At 42.7% G+C, this 19,825-nt stretch overlaps 1 protein-coding gene across 1 annotated transcript in view; it reads left to right on the top strand.

Annotated features, from left to right (window-relative positions):
* Positions 1 to 17,242, top strand: part of thada (THADA armadillo repeat containing) — a 118,115-nt gene extending 100,873 nt beyond the window's left edge. Inside the window, exons 35-38 of the mRNA XM_083988020.1 lie at positions 1,110 to 1,260; positions 1,932 to 2,048; positions 16,051 to 16,226; positions 16,754 to 17,242. Coding sequence (XP_083844146.1) covers positions 1,110 to 1,260; positions 1,932 to 2,048; positions 16,051 to 16,226; positions 16,754 to 17,074 — 765 coding nt within the window. The 3' untranslated portion in view covers positions 17,075 to 17,242. The remainder of the gene's footprint in view (positions 1 to 1,109; positions 1,261 to 1,931; positions 2,049 to 16,050; positions 16,227 to 16,753) is intronic.
* Positions 17,243 to 19,825: the final 2,583 nt, after the last annotated feature.

The following is a 19,825-nucleotide window of genomic DNA, read 5'->3' as shown; positions in this document are numbered from 1 at the left end:
AGTTTTCAGAGTCCTCCGTCCCTTCTCTGAGTTACGGGGGGTCCATGCAGCAGTATTTGTCCATATAATGGTTGTCAATGGATACCAACTTTCTTCGTCCAAAAAGACACACCAAAAAACATCCAAATACCTCCATACTGCTCGTCTGTAATGTCCCTCTTGTATTGAAGCCCCGACATGAGAAATTGTTCCGCCGCGTGATTTGCACTGACACAGGAAGAGCAGTGAACCGAGACACTGGGAGCTTCCGCTACAAACAAGCTGAAAATATAGACTTATTTGGGGGTGGTGCGTGGCGCAGTGGTTAAGACGGCCGCCCCATGTAGAGGCTATAGTCCTCAACGCAGGCGGCCCCGGTTCGAATCCCACGTCAGGCAGCCCTTTCCTGCATGTCATTCCCCCTCTCTCTGCCTCCCCCTTTCCTGTCCATCTCTACTGAACTATCAAATAAAGCCAAAAATATACTTAAAAAAATATATATATATATAGACTTATTTAATTTTTTTCGGAACAATTTCTCATGTCGGGGCTTCAATACAAGAGGGACATTACAGACGAGCAGTATGGAGGTATTTGGATTTTGTTTGGTGTGTCTGTTTGGACGAAGAAAGTTGGTATCCATTGACAACCATTATATGGAGAAATACTGCTGTGCGGACCCCCCCTAACTCAGAGAAGGAACGAAGGACTCTTCAATTCGGGTGAGTAGATAATGAGTGAAATTTGAATTTTGGGTGAACTATCACTTTAAACTGACTCGACACACAGTTTTGAACATGAAGCCTGTAGTCACCAGCCATCGGCCGTCAGCCCTCATTTCAGCTTTAGCCTAGCGTCCTGCTAGCGGTTCTAAACACACAGGAAGCACACAGGCTAATCAAACACAGGTGCCACTAATAACACCGCTAATTACGTCAAATTGCAATAATTTCTGAAAGTGAGACATCAGTGTTATTAGTTCCAGCTGTGAAGAGTCCAAATGTCGCCTGAGTGAAACTATAACAGATGATTGTTGTGAACGTCATTGTGATTATGTCATATCATACTTTGCATCAATCTGCATGTTGTCATTTTACATTATAAAAATATGTTGCAATTCAAATCCTCAGGGTGCAAGTGAAACATCTGGCTTAGCTCAGTGGGGGGCGCTGGTGAGCTCATGCTGCACTGAAGAGCAGCCAGCGGAGGTGAAGCTGATGGCTGCCGGTGTGTTGGTCAGCTGTACAGACTGTGTACTGAGCAGCGCTCATCTGCCACTGGGTGAGTCCTGATCCTGGTGAAACGGAGTGTTTCCATCTGCTTTGATGTGAACAGAAATGTAAACAAGCTAAATCTGTGTTTGTTAAAGGGACATTGTGTAACTTCTCCTGTTATCTATTCACGAAAATCGATTATTTGGTTCAAAAGTATGTTTTTCATTAATCAGTAATCACCCCCATCAACAAACTGAAGAGTTGATGGGGGGTTAGGTCGAGGTGGCGTCTGTGAAAAGTCACCGCGGTAACGCAGTGAGGAGGAATGGAGCATTACACTGATGCTGCATTCACGTGAAAATGGGCAGATGGCCGTCGGTAACAAACCAGACGTCATTTTAGTCACAGAAGTCGAGAGAAAGCCAGTAAAATGTGGGTCAGGTAAACAATACGACATCGCAATGACAACATATCGTCACGTGTATTGTTTTGCCTCGTGCTGACGGACCACTTGCAGCTGTCGTCCATCTGCCGTCTGCCCATTTTCACGTGAATGCAGCATGAAAAATACAATTGAGTTGCTTGCGATATACAACTGCAACGCTAGATGGGAGTAATTCCTACACAATGTACCTTTAAAGATGAGGTATCACCTAATGAAAATGTGTGCATCTGAACTGCATGCCTCAAGTCAAACCATTCTGACTGAAGAATCTTGTGTGTGTTTGTGTGTGTCAGGTCTGTCCACTACAGTTACTCTCTGGGGGAGTCTGTTCACGCTGTTGCAAGATGAAGACCATGAAGTCCGAAATTCAGCCTCTGACTTCCTCTCTAATGTCCCAGCACCTCTGCTCAGTAAGGCTCCACACTAACACACACACACAAGAAGCAAATAATAACCAGGGGCCTCATCTATAAACTTGGCGTACGTCACTTTCCACTTAAAGGTTGTGATCTATAAAAAACAAACTTGACAGGAGAATATGCGCTCCCCTAAGTAAGGTTGGAGTAAAAGGGGACACAAGAGGAAGGTTAATTCAATGGCATTGTTTTGCATTGGACTGAGGAATTGTTTCAGAAACATCTTCTTACAATCTGACAGAAAATTCTAAATCAACCTTCTTTCTCTATATTTCATATAATTTATAAACTTCTAAATTGACTAAATTGAGAAAAGTTTTATAAATGAGACCCCTGGTCCTGGCAGATAAACTTATACAGCAACGTACAAATGCAAGCTTTTGCTTGATTTCCACTACCAGTAAATCCCAAGCAAGCACACTGTGTGTGTGTGTGTGTGTGTGTGTGCTCATGGGGTTCCACGTCATTGTTTTTGGATTGTATGCAGTCAGTTTTCTAAATGACATGTTGCCTAGCTCTAGTGAGTGAATTTGCTCGTTGGCCACACACACACAACCAGCAGTGGACAGTAACAGAGTTAATTTACTTGAGTACTGTACTTAAGTACATATCCAGAGGATTTGTACTTTATTGGATTTCTTTGGTACTTATTACTCTTACTTGAATACATTTCCAAGACAAATATTTTTACTTTTACTCGAGTTAATTTCTGGGAAGGCTGAACAGTACTCTTTCTTTTTTTTTTCTAAAATACTATTGGACACAAGCTGTGTTTGTCAAAGAAGGAAACCCTGACCCCTAAAAGCAGCACATCAGCTGCTTTCAGAGAGTTAATTATCAGAAACAAGAGTTAAAAGGTCCTTAAATTCATTTAGAAAAAATTATAGTAATTCATTGATGTGAAAAATAAGAAATGTACTCTTACTCTTACTTTTAAAAGCATGTACTTTTGGATACTTAAGTACCTTTAAAAGCAAGTACTTCTTTACTCTTACTCAAGTAACATGTCGACTGAGCTACTTTTACTTGTAACGGAGTCAATTTTGACCAGTAGTATTTGTACTCTTGCTTAAGTACTGGGGTCGAGTACTCTGTCCATCTCTACACACAACAAAGATCCTCCCCTCTGTCCCCGTCGGCCACACGGAGGCCAACCAGCTGACGGCTCAACAGCTCTGGTGCAACTTCCTGTCATCAACACGCTCATTTCCTCCATTTTCCCAGCTTTTCTCCAGGAACCACCCGTATTGTCCGTCACCACTGATGGGCATCTCAAAACATTACACAAGATAGCAAAGCTATTGGGGAGTGGGTGGGGGTGGGGGTGGGGGCATTTTTTTGTTTATGTACATAAGGCCAGTCAGGTTCAGATAAGCTGTCAGCAGCAAATCTGATAGGAGCTCAACAACATGACTAAGATACAGACGTATTCTCTAGAGGAGGAAGAGAACACAATAGGCATAATTGCAGTCTGAGTTTCTTGGTGTGTGTGTGTGTGTGTGTGTGTGTGTGTGTGTGTGTGTGTGTGTGTGTGTGTGTGTGTGTGTGTGTGTGTGTGTGTGTGTGTGTGTGTGTGTGTGTGTGTGTGTGTGTGTGTGTGTGTGTGGTGTGTGTGTGTGTGTGTGTGTGTGTGTGTGTGTGTGTGTGATGGAAGGGACACAAGTGAGTGTCAGTACGTTACATCCTCTGCTCTTATTTCCTTCAGGTGCTGTGTTGAAAAGAGAGAAAAAGCGATCACATGTTTAATCCATCACTATTCACCGCTCAGTTGGAGATTGTGTGTGTGCGTGTGTGTGTGTGTGTGTGTGTGTGTGGGAGGCTGAGAGTGTGTTGTTTACGGTAAACTGGCCTACATTTCCTCCTGGACACATGTCTCCACTGTGGGAAATGAGTGTGAATGTTTGTCTCAATTCTTTTGTGCGACCTTTCACTCTTATCCAAACCACACAAAACAACCATGAAGACTGCACTGAGTTCCTGGTTTATTTTAACACATGTCGTACACTCTGCAGGAATGTGCACTCAACACAGAAAGGAGAAAGGAGGTGGTAAATTAGTGATCTTGTATCAGCCAGAATGAGTGGCTTGTTGAGTTCCACATGCAAATGAAAAATAACAGAAAAACCCCAAAGAAATCACATCAACCCTAAAAAAAACAAAAAACAAATCTGCAATTGGAGAAATACACAACAGTGAGCATGGAGGACATGTCTGATGTGGAGCTGAGTGAATGAAGTTCTCGAGGAGGTTGTACTGTAAGCATATAATGCATCAATGTCTTGTTTTGGTCCAGAGGACTGTTTACACAGCAACCAGCAGTCTTCATCCATACTGATACCAGTACATTAACCTGTCTGTGTCGCTAAGTCTGAGTTTATCGCTATTAGTTGCACAACTAATCTTCCTGGGGTCCATCACATAATGGAAAACAAACATTTTTAACAAAAATGATTACACAGAGGTAAAAAGCTGCTGGTTTTGCAAGCAAATATTTACTGTATATTACATTCATGTAGGGCAAGGCAAGGCAATTTTATTAGTATAGCTTTACATTAGTTTTACATGGCATAACAACATCCTCTGCCCTTAGACCCTCACATTGACTGAGGAAAAACTCCATAGAAAACCCTTTTAACAGGGAAAAATCTGAGAAACCTCAGGGTGAGCAACAGAGGAGGGATCCCTCACCCAGGACAAGCAGACGTGCAATAGATGTTGTTACAGACAAGAAAACAGTTTATAACACAGAATGTGGAAAACATGGAAATGTTAACAACAGCTGAAGAAGGGGTCTCCAACATGTGGCTCATGAGCTACCAGTAGCTCACAGCCCCTTTTCCCAGTAGCTCGCCAAAGGATTAATGAATCATACATACATTTCCCCTGCCTATGGCTGAAGCGTGTGTATGTGCATGTATCATCAGAACAGACATCTCCTGTGATTTTCAGTCTCCTTTCATATTTAATAGAGGAGGGACAATACCTGAAAGTAATAATTTCAGTTATCAGTATGGTAGAAGCTAAAAACAATACCATTTCCATGAAGAGTGGGAAACACAGTTTTGTTTTACTAATGTAAAGAATTTATGTTACAAACCATGAGTAGCTCTCGGCCATTGTCATTTTGTAAAAGTAGCTCTCAGAGGAAAAAAGGTTGGAGGCCCCTGCACTAACGTATCAGACAGAGCACCAATATATTCATGTAATGGAAAATAATTATTTTTTCTTTTTTTAAAAAGCACATTGATGGTGTCTCTGTTCTATTCAAGTGGCCCAGTAAGCTAGGGCAGTGTGGCTGCATCCACAATGCCATGAAGCTAAATGGAATCCAGCCCATCTATTTTATGAGTAACACCAAACCACGTATTTACACTGAAAGGTCACAGACAAGAACAAGTCCAGGCCAGCTCAGTGTATTGTGAAATGCACTTAGTCATTTCCCATAGGATCAAGTTGTTCCAAGAGGATCACATTGTTGTTGTTGGGTGTGTGAGCGGCGTACAGCTGATTGTGTTGTCTTGCATAGAGAGTTTGGGAAGTCGAGTGTGTTGAGTTGTAGCCACACTATTACAGGCACCCAGTGTTTGATTCCAGTTGTGATGCGACTGGCTGGCTGACCTGTAGAATATCTGTAGTCAGCAGAACCCCCACCATCCCCCCACCACCCCTACCCCCGCCTCAACCCCCCCACCCCTGCTGTCAGAGCGCCAGTGAAACAGAGTCGTGCAGTCACATTTAGAAAACAACATTACTGTGTGTGTGTGTGTGTGTGTGTGTGTGTGTGTGTATGCAGGTCATGGTGAATGTGTTTGTTTGTTTGTGTGTGTTTTTACAATTCCCTTCATGTCAGCTCGTCTGCTGGGAGGTGTGTGTGTGCGTGTGTGTGTGTTTTACGACCTGCAGTTGCAGAGTCAAGTATCCGAGGTGTGAGCTGCTTCAGATGAAGGTGATGACTCCTAACCCTTTGATATGGAGGACGGTCAGAGATGTGAGAACAGAGACGGGCTCAGCAACACACACACACACACACACACAATCACACAAAAGGACAAAATGCAAAACAATAAGCTGCTTTTAGAAATAAATCTAAAAGTGAAATCTAAATGTTTTATCTCACTGTTTTTGCTCGACAGTGCAGATGAGGAACTGTTGTGACTGTGTGTTATACACTATGTATCTGTATGTACACTATGTACTGTGTTTTTTAATTTAAAAGAATAGTGTGACATTTTATCATATTTTTCCTATTAGCTTTCTTTCTACAGTCGTACTACGTCTAGACTTTAGTGTCATCCATCTTATTATCTACAGTAACTCTACTCCATTTTTTGTCACCAGACGACAACAACAATGTGACATGTGTAAACAGCAGTGGGACTCACAGTGTGTGCCGTTGTGTTTCCGAGACACAGATAAACCTTTAGCTGCACGCGGAAGAGACATTTGTAAGATTCACGTCAAGTTAGTGAAGCCGCTTCTTCCCAAAGCTGTGAACCACAGTGGAGCACTGGTCACTGACGGGAAGAGCAAATCTGATTTACACCCCCATCCCCCCTCCCCCCCCCCTCCCACCAGAATCACCACCACCCAAATACCTCCAGTCTAATTGGGTCTGAAATCAAACTCCACTCACCCTCTCTGGACCTCCAGCACTGTGACAGACTGAGGGCAGGAACAGAGGGATCACTTTATATATAGAGCACAGAAGGATTTGGATCAGACAACAGTGTATAAGAAGGCAGTGATTAGAAAAGTGACTGGGATGGCACACGGCAAGAGAAACTGAGCTACACAGCCTTCCTTTCAGAATGTTAATAAAACGTTGAACCTATATAATATCAAATGTCTGGTATTAGGTTTCCTCCTTATCTGCTGCTTACATGTGGTGAGTAGAAAGCACGTGTTTAGCCTGGCTGAGGATAAAGATTGTAAATGTGTTGGAGCAGCAGGTCCTCACATGTTTGGGTCATTTTATTATTTATTTATTTATTTAAGAAGGACAGTGCACATTAATGAACATTAAAGGGACAACGAGGAGTTTTGGAAAGCGACGTGTTTTCATGCTACATTTACCATGAGCCTCCGTGAGCACGGTGAAATTCTTGGACCGGCACAAGACAGACATCTTGCCCAGAATGTTTTCATTCATCAACAATGAAAGTATAACGGCGTATTAACGGGGTTTGGCGGCGTTATTCCCATGACCCACCGGGCAGCGTCCGCGAAACCGAAAGTAAGGAAACGCTGGTCGGCTCGCCCAGCATTTCCACCATTAATTAAAATAACAAAATAACGATAGAGACAAAATTATATATTGATCGAAAATGGAGCCATTAATAAGTGTGGGTAGCGTAGATTCATCCACATGTGAGACTTTTTAATAACCAAACAGAAACTCCTCGTTGTCCCTTTAATAAATGTAAAGGTGCCAGTGTTAGCCAAAGGCTAATTTCCGACTGTAGTCCTCCTGGCAAGGTGTTAAAAGCCATTAAAATGAACAACAAGGACAGAGGGAATATAATTCATAAAAGCAGGAAAACACAAGAAACACAAAAAAAATACAAAGAAAAAAACACAAATCAGCACACGAATTGGAACGTAAACAGAAACCAACAGACAATAAAACTACAAAAGGAGACAATTAACATGACACTACTATAAAAAACAAAACAGCAAACAAAACAAAAAAACAACTATCTCTGAAAATGATGCAAATTTTCCCTTTAATAATAAATGTTGAATCTTCAGTCTGTCCTGGAGCAGTGTTGTGAAATGCAGCAGTCAACTCCCAAACTCTGCTGAAGTGTCCACATTTTCCAGGCCGTTCCCAGTGAACCATTATCAGCCCGCCGGCCTGCACTAACCTATTTAGCTTTACTGTAAAGCCGACAAACTCCGGCGCAGAATGAGCCATTCATGTGTCCTTTCCCACAGTTCATTCATTTACAGTGGATAATGCAGCTGAATGCACGTCAACAACCTGATAGAGCTGAAGGACACTCATTAAACAGACCTCGTCCTATTTTAGCACAATACTCACTCATCCATTAAAGCTGGGTTTGTGTTAGCTAATGTTAGATGGATGAGACTCTGTGAAAGTGAGTTCAGAATCCATAGAAACCGGAGTCTCTTCGTGCTGATGGATTACTCAGCTTTTCCTTTGCAGCTTGAACCTTTTACTTTTGAAATGAAAAAGCTGTAAACTTGAGTGAATGACATTTTAACGATTTAGAGTTTGGTGTGAAAGGAAGTCACGTGTCTGATTTCTTTTGAAGACAGAGACGCAGCATCTTTCTATGCAGCTGTTTCACAATGTAACTGCGTCCGGCCTCGTGGCGCCTCCTCGGTTATTGTGAACCCGGTGTGATCACGGTCTAATCTGAACGTAGTTTCAGATCATTGAAATGTTCTGTCTAACCCACATGGGAAATAAGTGAAGCTTACTTCATTGGGACAGTTCAGAAAACTTACAGAAGTAGAAGAAGAAGAATATCCCTTATTGTCATTTTCACATGTACAATGACATTTAAAATGCCAAACCAGACGATGCAATCATCAAGATAAATAAAAAAGAGATTGTAAATGAGTGTAGCATAAAAATAGCTAGAATAAGTAATGTTAATAATGAAATAAAACAAAAGAAATCAAACACACAGGCATACACATATAGATTTCATTCGTTTTCCTGTTTTCAGACATGTACCTCATGACAGAAATGAATCTAATGAAGTCTCTTTGACCTCAGTAATAATAAACTATGAATTCAGTGCAGTCTGGTTGATTTAAAGGCAGTGAGATATTCACAGACGGAGAAAAGACACTTCAGATTATTTTATTAGTCATAGTTCCAATGCAAACTGGTGTGTTGCACAGAGTTTATAGCTATTGCTTATTTCCAACTCTTGTTCCCAATTGGCTGTACTGTACAATATGATTAAAAGTAATAGTCAGTATTCACTGTTAAGGCAGACAAAATAATAGAAATAACTCCCAGTGCACTTGTAATGTATGTAATTGGATTAAACAGCATATAAAACTGTTCCTGAGAAAACTCAGATGTCCCAACTGTTATTCTGTAGACTACTGCAAGTCTGTTTTATTAGACCATTGGCTTCAGTGACTTAAAAATCTATTGGTGCACCAGTCATCAACAGTTCACTGGCTGTGATTCAGTAAGAGAACAGAAAACATAATAATATTGTTGTAACTTTTCAACTGGAGCACGGCTGTCACTTCCTCTCCATCACCAGCTGCCAAACTTAAAGAAGCATTAGCACAACAGAAACCAGTGGCTGCATGACAAACAGGACATTACTTTCAAACCCCCCACCCCCCCCACGTGAGAGCGAGTCCTGAAGAAGTTCAGCCTGTGAGAACACTCGTATCAGTCGGTCCCCCGATGATGTCTGGGGTGTCGAAATCAAGAAGCCATTGAGAAAAAGCCTATAAACTCAAACCACCAACCCTCACACAACATCATCAATTACTTAAAAATCATCTTTCATCTGTGTCTCATAGTGAGTACAGTGACCCCCCCCCTCCTCCCCCCTCCCCATGGAGACAGACCGGAGCCTGTGTCGGCTCCCTGTGGAGCTGGCCAATGACTTGTATGTGTGATCCTTTGACTGAGCCAGAGCCAGCCATTCACTGCTGCTGCTGCTGCTGCTGCTGCTGCTGCTGCAGCAGAGCCTCAGATGCGGAGGCTGTGTGATTCACTGTGCTGTTGTCATGTGTAATGTTGTTGTTGCTGCTGGAGGAAGTTTGTTAAGTGTCTATTTTCTTTCACACCTCTCTTTATATTTCACACCTTGAGCTTCCTGGTGTCTCTGCTTTAGCATCTGTGTCCTGTGTGAGTCAAACGTGAGAAGGAAAGAGTGTTTCTCAGAGCTCGAGTGTAGATTGTGAGTGTGTTTTGTTTTGTTTTTTGAAACCCCATATTCACCTGTCAGTGAATTTGTTTGTTGTCAGACTGGCAGGAAGGTATTGCATTGTAAGCTGCTTCAAACAAATATTCAGATGACAGATTAGATAGGACAGGGTAGGTGTAGCTGGCAGTTTACAGCAGTCTGGATGAAGTTGCTTAAAGTCAGTGGGTGGAGCAGCTTCTAACCCAGATCCTGTAGATGTGTGGGTGGGAGAGACTGTGCGTTCACACCAAAAGCTTCCAAAGCATCAAAACGCCGGAACTTTGACGTCAGTCACGCGACGAGCGATCAAAAGCGGCTGAAAATATTTGCCGTTTTGGAAGCTGTCTTGTCTGAAGCGCATCCTCGAGCGTTTTTGATGCTTTGGAAGCTTTTGGTGTGAAAGCACAGTAATGTCCTACTAATGTGAACATTATGACACCAGTGAGGGGATGGGTAGGATGAGCATTATTCAATATGAACACACTCCATCCTGCTGTGTTTTCTAGCAGTAGGATAAAGGGATTGACAAGTGAACCGCTGTAGCTGAGCCACTCGACTCAGACTGAGATAAGAGGCTGAAACAGGGAAGGAAATGAATTGACAAGAATAGGAATCAAATAATCTTAGTGTGAAGATTGACAGTGTGCTGCTAGCATCAGCATTTAGCTGCACGCTTCAATGCGCTTACAAGTGCAGGGTCAAAGAGCAGCTAGGGGGCACTGGGCCAAGTCTGGAACTAGGTGACTTCCTCAGGAATCCTCTCTGGGATTGGAGAGCTTTCATGCCAGCAGGTTCTGGTGCTTCAAGAAAGGTGATCATGTGTCTGGTGAAGGTCTTCAAGCTGATTAAAGGGATATGCCAACATTTTTTTGTCTTGCCTCACTCCCGAGTCCATGACCAGCAGATAGACACCATCCTTTTGACTGTGCGTGCAGTAACAAGGGAGATACGGGCAGAGCTGGCGCACCGCTAATTAGCTTAGCTCAAACACTGGAAGTGTATAGATAGTGTTAGCCTGCCTCCACCTAAAGTCATCAGAGAAACTCTTCAGCAACTCTAAACGGAAAGTGGCGGGCCGATCTTCGTCTCAGAGCTGACAAAACTCTCCGGTAAGGCATCTTGAGCGGTCAAATTCGAGCTAAGCTAATTAGCGGTGCGCCAGCTCTGCCCGTATCTCCCTTGTTACTGCACGCACAGTCGAAAGGATGGTGTCTATCTGCTTGTCATTGACTCAAGAGTGAGGCAAGACACACACAAAAATGTTGGTGTATCCCTTTAACATCTAAAGTCAAGTCTAAAATCTGAGTTACCATGGTTTCTAATAAGGCAAGTGACGGAGAAAAACACAGAAGCTGAGAATTGTGCATCTGTTCTTCTGCTTCCACAAGTGGCACAAGGTTAAGTTTTTCCCTGACACTCCTGTCCTGCCCTGCTCAAATGAGTGGCATTGTATGCCAAATGCACATTACACACACACACACGCACACACACACACATATTCACAGCCTCACCCCATCTCACTCAAATCCATTCATTCACCAACTGGCGCTGATATCATCATTTACAAAGACAAGATTGTGCCACAATAAACTTAAGTAGTCTGTCATCACAAACAAAACCTTACCACAGGCAACTACCACACACACACACACACACATTTACACACTCCCACCCACAGCAACAACAGTGTGAAAGACAATCCCCTTGAGAAACTGAGTATTTTGCGCCAAAAGCTTGAGGGAGGAAATCGTGTTAAGCGACGTGTGAAACCTCCATAGAAAAGTAGATAAACTGAATGCAGCTAAAATTTCATACTACGGTGGGGGGAGCGGCTTGACATCAGAGGCAGGGCCATCACAGAGAGAGGGGGCTTTTTGGTTAAGAAAGGAATTTGTCACTCAAGCTTCTAAACTCTTAAATCTCCTCTAATACAGTCCAATCAACAGGCTCTGATGTCCAGGAGGCAGCCAGACTTCAGACTCTGCTCTGATTTTACGCCTCCTCTCTGAGGAGGAAAAACAGTCTGAGTTCCCAACATTGTGTGTGTGTTTGCACATGTGCCTGCCTCTGTGTGTGTGTTTGTGTGTGTGCATGCACATTGATGTGGGTCTAAATACCTCCCCCCTCCCTCCCTCCCTCCTCTCTTCCCATAGTGTTTTGGCTAGTGGTTCTCAAATCCTTTTGAAGTGTCTGGTGTTATCTGGGTGTCAGCTGTGGTGAGGATAGTCAAGGTGGTAGGACAACAACACACAAACCTCTGTCAGACAGACAACTGGAGATGGTAAATGAAGGAGAACGTTCTGCTTTTCCTCTCAAGTGTTTGTCGTTGCACTCACACTTCCTCCACAACACAACCAACACAACACAGTGGGTCTCATTCATGAAACGTGAGCAGCACGGATTTGTGTGTAAACCCTGAGCAGCGCAAATTTACGTGGATTTCCACATTCATCAATCTTTTAGTAGTGCTGATTTTTTCGTAGCTACTCACAAAATCTACACCTGCTCCGGACTGTGTGTAGCGCTTGTGTAAATGTAGGAATGCAAATAAATACTGCTTGTTACTGTTGAAAATTACAATTTTAATCCGTATTACTCTCTCTCATGTTCAAAATACGCCGACGCCTTTGAAACACGTAATTTAAACATGACAAACAATTAGAAATATTTGGAGAGATAGACGTTTTAGGGATCGGACACGCACAAACACGTCAAGGCTCCATCTAATGATGATAATAATCTGATATAAAACCGGAAAAAAGTTTTTTGTGTTGCTACACGCTTGGTGGGCGCACACTTCACCCTGCACAGCAGCGCAGTCGGCACCGGTTTGGATGGAGCTGTGACAGACGGCTGGTGCTTCTGTAACAATATAACCTGCCTATATAACTTCATGTGTTGATACAACCATGCTCCTCTACAGCTGAGGCTGTGAAGAGCCTCCTCCTCCCGTCGCTGCTGTAGCTCTGTAGTTGTGTTTTTTTTTTTTTTTTTTTTTTTAATGTTTCATATCGAACTATTCTGGCTTTACGTCTTAAACAGTTCTTTAATAAACCAAGGAAACTTAATTCACTAAATCTGTTACTTCCCTCCACGCCTTTGACCTGTCCCAGTCACACCACCACTAACAGAAGAGAATTAAATATTTTTCTGGACTCCACTTCACCCAAAATGACTTCGATCCGCAATCTTTCTCTTTTTTTCTCTCTCTCCCTCTTTCCTTGATTGCGTCATGGCTGCAGGTGAACAGGTTGCACCTACCTCCTAATATGGTGGCAGGATCTCCTTATATGGCTATTCATGTATGGAGATCTATGCTAATTGCTGATCACCGGGGGCGTGTTGTTAGTTTACGATGGGTTGGCATTCATCATCTTACACACGTGTTTACGATCAAATCTGAGTTTCCCGCACCGTTCATGAATCCGGAGTAGAGTTTTAGTAGAGTGAGCTTTTATGTGCAAATCTACACACAAATTTACTCACGTTTCATGAATGAGACCCAGTGAGAGCAATGGGCAAGAGCATGCCCCTGTATGTGTGTGGACATATACATACAACAAGAGCACTGAAAACTACGGAAGAGGATTAGAGCCATTGTGGGGGGAAAAAAGTGAATTCTGACTTCAAACTCAGAATTTTGATTTTTCTTTCTAAGAATTCTGACTATAATCTCAGAATTCTGACTTTAAATTCAGAATTCTGACTTTAAACTCAGAATTTTGATTTGTTTCTAAGAATTCTGACTATAATCTCAGAATTCTGATTTTAAACTCAGAATTCTGACTTTAAACTTAGAATTTTGATTTTTTTTCATAAGAATTCTTACTATAATCTCAGAATTCTGACTTTAAACTCAGAATTTTGATTTGTTTCTAAGAATGCTGACTATAATATCAGAATTCTGACTTTTATCTCAGAATTCTGACTTTAAAATCCTGAGAAAAACAAGTCAGTCATAAACAGTCACAGTTTAAAGTCAGAGCTCCCTTTTTTTCACAGTGGTCCTAATCCTCTTCCGCAGAAAACTGCATGTATTCTTCAGGAGACTTAAGTAGTAGACGCCGTAAGTATCAGCATGAATCATTTGGAGAGTCCAATCATCCATGAACACGTACACAGGAAGTGCAGCAGGACAGGCTCTCACTGTGTGTGCACACCAACATTAGTGCAATGTGCAGAATATTTTTGAATCTGCTCATACACACCCTGACAGTGGTTGGTTATATGAGTTATAGGTTTGTTTCCCAGAAGGCCGTCCATGACACACACATGCACACACATTCGCTCTAAGTTTGGAACATCATGTCAGCTCTCCAGCGTTCAGACTTCACTACCCCACACACACCAAGGATGACATTACCCACAAGAGACAACGCTACTGAGACATCGATCGAAGGCAGAAAATATTAAAAAATATTTTACAAATACAAGTCGATATAGTACAATACAAATGATCAGTAATCAGGTTTCCATGATCGTAAACCAGATTAGATGCATTTTATATTTGATAGTACTCCTGTTTCTTGATTTGCAGCAGTGACGCACACACATTTTTTCCTTCGAGGGCAAATTCATCAGAGTTTTACAAACAGTGCACTGTTCAGCTGTGCAAGCCGACTTAATTACAACTATTTACTTCAGTCTGAGTTTTAGTCAAACTTTGAATTTAATTATTTTGGATACATGGACACACAAGTTGAAGTAATGGTTTTTCTTTCCAGGCTACTGAATCACACAATAATACTCCATGGGCTGGGACAGTGTCATTCACATGCAGTGTTGTAGAAACCCTTGAGCTGAGATGTGCTTTAGCAGAAATCTGGCTGTAGTAGCCACTGTCTCCTGAACCAGGCTTCTCTTTAATAGGACAGAAGACTGATGTTCTTCCTCCTCTATCCTGGCAGAGCTAAGCCATGTTTATGACTCCTCTAATGTACTTAATGTCTCCATCATTATCATTCTGTTAGTGAATCCCTACAAAGGAAAAAGAAGCTCAGATTCAGCCTGTTGTGCAAATTGGAGATTTATACATCATTAAATATCATTAACTACAATAACTGATCTTATTCTGCTTATAAACCGAGTGTTATCTTGCTAATATATGGTCCAGCTAGATTGAAAAGATCTAAGACAGGAAACTGGGAGGAGTTTAAATTACATTTGACTGAATATGACTGAATAATATCTGTTAGGTCAGAATGCAGTCTAAAGTGCTTTGATACCATTATCTGCTAAATCTGTGTCACCAGTGTAACTGTAGCTATGGTTACTAAGAGCTAGGAAGGATGGACACTGCATCTGTCCGTCAAAACTTTTAGTCTTGAATGTTAAAGGGGACATAACATAGAAATACCACTTTTGAAGGCTCTTTAACATATACTGTATCTAGGTGTTTGTCTTGACTCCTGGCCCAAAAATGTGAGAACTGAAAAAGAATCAATTTTCAGGCTCCTCATGTTGAAATCCATGTGGTTTTCTGAGGTGTTCCCTCAGTTGTCTTGCAATGAGGTAATTAGTTTTGGAATTTGCATCATCCCAGGGGACCAGTAGACCAGTAGAAGGGGCGGGGCAAGCAGTGGTTCATTTGCATTTAAAGGGACAGGCACTGAAACCAGCCGTTCTGAACAGGGCTGTTTTGAGAGGATGAAAAGAGCTGAGATGTTTGATCCTTGGGGTATTTTGACCAAAGCATGTCACAGACATGTCTTTAAGACACCTGGGAACTATTTAAATTTTGGGAAAAGGGGCAGACTATGTCTCCTTTAAAGTGTTTCTTCTTCAGTTGTGACCCTGTCTCTTCCTTCATTATGAGCTTAACTATGAGCTTTATCCTGAGTATACATCCTGTGGTCACTGTAAGGATGAACTTGAGTGATGACTGGCATCTGGCACAGAGTCGTGGGGGTAGTAATGGGTGGGAAAACAAATGTGATTTATCATCTGTCAACATGCTTGTTTGTTGCTTGTTCATATTCTGCTTTTGTTCATTTTGGCTCGTTGTGTGTCTTTGAACTCGTTTTGTGTGTCTTCAAAGTGAAACAACATTTACAGAGTCAGTAGAAACATTTCGTCTCCTCTGTCCTCAGATATGGCCGGTGTGTCCGTGTGTCCTCCGGTAGCCATGGACCGGGGCCTGGAGCTGCTGTGTCAGCTGTTTGAACAATGGGGCCAGGTTCCTTCAGGGTTCCTCACTCTCATGCAGTGGCTGCTGGGAGATGGAGAAGGCAACGACGAGGCAGTTTCAGACAAAGCTTCTAGTCTGGTGAGTTTCTGTTATATAACTTGGTCCTGGGGTGGATTAACCTTATGTGTCCTCTTGGTGTTAATGACAACTTACATTGTTACACTGTGGTACAAGAACATCACACACTCTAAGACAGTATGTTTTCCTCCAAGTCAAATTTAGGACTGTCATAGTTACGGTCTCTGCCAGGAAAACACCGGATGGAACAAACGGGACATTTAAATTGATCATGAGCAATTTAATCAACAAGTTACTTTGTTGTAACCACAGCTCATATAAATATTAATAGAAAGAACAGAAAAATCCACAAATGCTGCCAGTGAAGGCAACAGCTCAGTTCAGACATTAAAAGGTTGCTGTTATTGACTAACTTGTGATTCTTGTTGGTTGGGCTCAGATGACCAGAAATGTTTGCCTGTGTTTAGTATTAGTAAAATATTTATATTCTGCAATAACAGCTTTCAATGTCAGCTGTGCTTTTACAACTTGCTCAATTGCCCCAAGTGGCAAAAACTCCACTAACTGACATGTTTGCAATTGTCCAGGATGAGGAGGACTTCCTGTTTGAGAAGGGGGAGCTGAACTTGTGGGCCGAGCCCGTCCAGTGGGTGAAGCTGCTCCACAGGAACCTCGGCTCCCTCGTCCAGACCTTCAAGCAGACCCAGCAACACACAGGCCCAGGTCCAGACCCGGTCCAGCTCCACTCACTGTCCACCCAGGCCCAGGCCAAAGCCCTCAGCTCCCAGCAGGCCCTGGACGCCCTGCCTCCCCTGCCCCAGTTCTCCTGCCCCATGGAGCACGCCCGGCTCACCCTGCAGCACCAGAGAGCTACGCTGGCTCTGGATGTGCTGCAGAGGCTGAGCTAGAGGAATAACTAATATTCAAAAATGAGAATGTTTTCAGATACATGACATGACACATGAGACCACAGACTGGCCTCCTGGTCTTCTAATTATGACATGAAGGGAATGAAGGCAACTTTTTTTTTTTAATCTGTACTTGTCTCTTTTATTGTCTTAAGACTTTACCCTCACTGTTTAAATTTTTATGATCACTGTTCCTTGCTATCTTTATAAATAAATAAATGTCTCAAATCACAATTTTGATTATCTTGCCTTTCTAAAAGGAAAGACAAAGCCTGGTGTGTCCCTTTAATTGTAATAATTAAGCAGGGGAGGGACGTAAGAGACAATGTTAGCATTATGGGAACACATGTGAGGAAGTGTGGCAGTTGTTAAGGCATAACAATAATTCAGGCCCAGCTTGTGCACTGCAACACTCGATGCACTGTCCTCTTTATCACTGGGAATGTGTCACGCGACAAATTTCAACAGTGTCAGCATTGAGTAAACAGACTGTTGTGCTTCCTGCGTGTCTACCAGGGATTAAAGGTTTGGAACAAAACAACTTGGAGCCTCAAGCTTCAAGTGCTCACTTCAATGGTGTGATTGTGCAGCCAGCCAAGCTTTATAACCACAGTATGGGATTGTGATAGTAAGTGTTCACGCTGACACGTCACCAAAGTTGTATTTCAGTGTACGCTTTTACCTCTACTGTATGTTTACACAAGGTGTTATTTTCCTGTGATATTTAATTTACTGCAGGATTCTTCCCATTGGACTGTGTTTTATGCTTCCCTTCAGTTTTTGCCGGTTATGTAATTAGGAGGACAGCACAATGGGCTACTGTCCTGTGTGTGTGTGTGTGTGTGTGTGTGTATGTGTGTGTGTGTGGGGATTCATGCTGCTCGCTCATACAGCTGGACCCTTCTCCCTCTCTCCCTGGTAGCCATGTTCCCTGTTACAGTAAAACTGACGTAATGTTTTGGAACAGCTCGACATCCCCCAATAAAAACAGAGCCGTGTGATGGGAGAGCGGTTTCTGTGGACGGGGACATGTTCGAGGGATTTCTCAGGAGAGTCGTCGTGTCTGTCCTTTGCATTAAACTATTTATCACAACTTGCAAAGCGCAAATAGTCCTGGGGCAGCCCTCAGCCTAATTTTAGGCTTGGTAGTAGTAGATTCCAAGCTCTTATGTCACTTGTTTTTCGCCTGTTGCTATTTTCCGTTTTTTTTCCCCCCCTAACCTTGCTCCTTCCTTCAACCAAACCATTCAGCACTCCAGAGAATATTGAATCATGTCACAGAAAGAAAAATGATTTTTAAACCACTCTCTCAATTACTCATATATGGAAAAGACTTAGTGGTTACCAGTGTCGCAAAACCTGCAATTTCTGGTGATATGTTGTTGCACGGCGTATTTACACCCTAAACACAAAGATATGAGGAGTTTGGAGCCCTGATATAGAGTCTCATGCTGTGCGGCCAACTCTGCAATCTTTCCACTGTGGTTTTTAAACTTGACATAAGTCCAAGAGTAGAGAGGGGTAGTTTGACATCTCCATGGACATTTTGCCATCCCGTGATGGTAAAATCATGCTAAGAAGGGGGAGGGGGGGTTATTGCATGCAGCTTCACTCCACTCTGGCTGTATGAACTGTGGTGACTCTACTGTCAGTGGCGTGTTCAGGGAGTGGCCTTGGGTGGCACAGGCCACCTCTGAAATCTGACTGGCCACCCCAAAATGTAATGCTCTATAGCCCAGAGGCATTTTATACATTTTTTATACTGGCTTTTGTTAAAGCAGAAGTAAGCGGAATGTTTGTGTTAATATAATAGTATAATATAATATAATAGTTATATCTTCCGACAGCAATCACTTATATAGAGCGTTTGGTCCGAAACACGGGTCTGTCAGTCACTCTGCTCTGCTGTAAGCCGAGGAGAAAACTTTCCTTGTATCCTACAGCCTTTATCCAATGAGGAGAGAGAACGGCATGAAGGGCTGTGTGTGCAGCCAAGGGATGCGCGTGAATGTGGTGACGTAGGGACGAGGGCGGGGACTGCTAACTCCATCGACTGACAAGAAGTTAGCCAAAACGACTGGATCGCTTACTTCTGCTTTAAGTTTTTTTTTTTTTTTTCCAAGAATAAAATCCAGCAGCTTACAAGAACATATGACAAAAAAGATAACACACACAGCAATAAATAACATAAATGCAAAGTGTGAAAAAAAGTGTGAGAAGTGTACAAAGTATGAAAAAAAAGTGTTTATTACAATTGTATGTTGCCACATTGTATTTTGACTAGTAGGTGTAGTGTTTCTTGCAGTGTTAGTAATTGAACTAGATATGGGTTTTGCAGACAAAACTGGGTATGGTGTAGGTGTGTGTTTGCGTGTGCACGTGCATACACGAGTAGGCCTACGTAATGTGTGGGCACAGGCACTCATGCTCACGCTTCATGCCACCCCCCACCATAAGTCAGTGCCCCACTTGGGCCACCTCTATCAAAAATGTCTGGACGCGCCCCTGTCTGCTGTCACACAACAGGTTTTGCAAAAAATAACCAAAGCAGCCCTACTGATGGCTGTGACCTGTCTGTGTGGATACTCTGCAGAGAGTAATGTCATGACATCACTGCAGCCAGTTTGGGCTCAATGTACCTCTCCATCCTGCTCCAGCTCTGCTCAGCAGATGGCGCTTCAGTCGTTTACAGTCACTTCTCCTGTTGCTCTCATGGGGGCAGTGTTGCGCCGCTGTATCACAATAAAAAAA

Source organism: Trachurus trachurus (genome assembly GCF_905171665.1).
Source record: "Trachurus trachurus genome assembly, chromosome: 15".
NCBI classification, from domain to species: Eukaryota; Metazoa; Chordata; class Actinopteri; order Carangiformes; family Carangidae; genus Trachurus; species Trachurus trachurus.
This window is presented reverse-complemented; position numbering and strand designations above follow the sequence as displayed.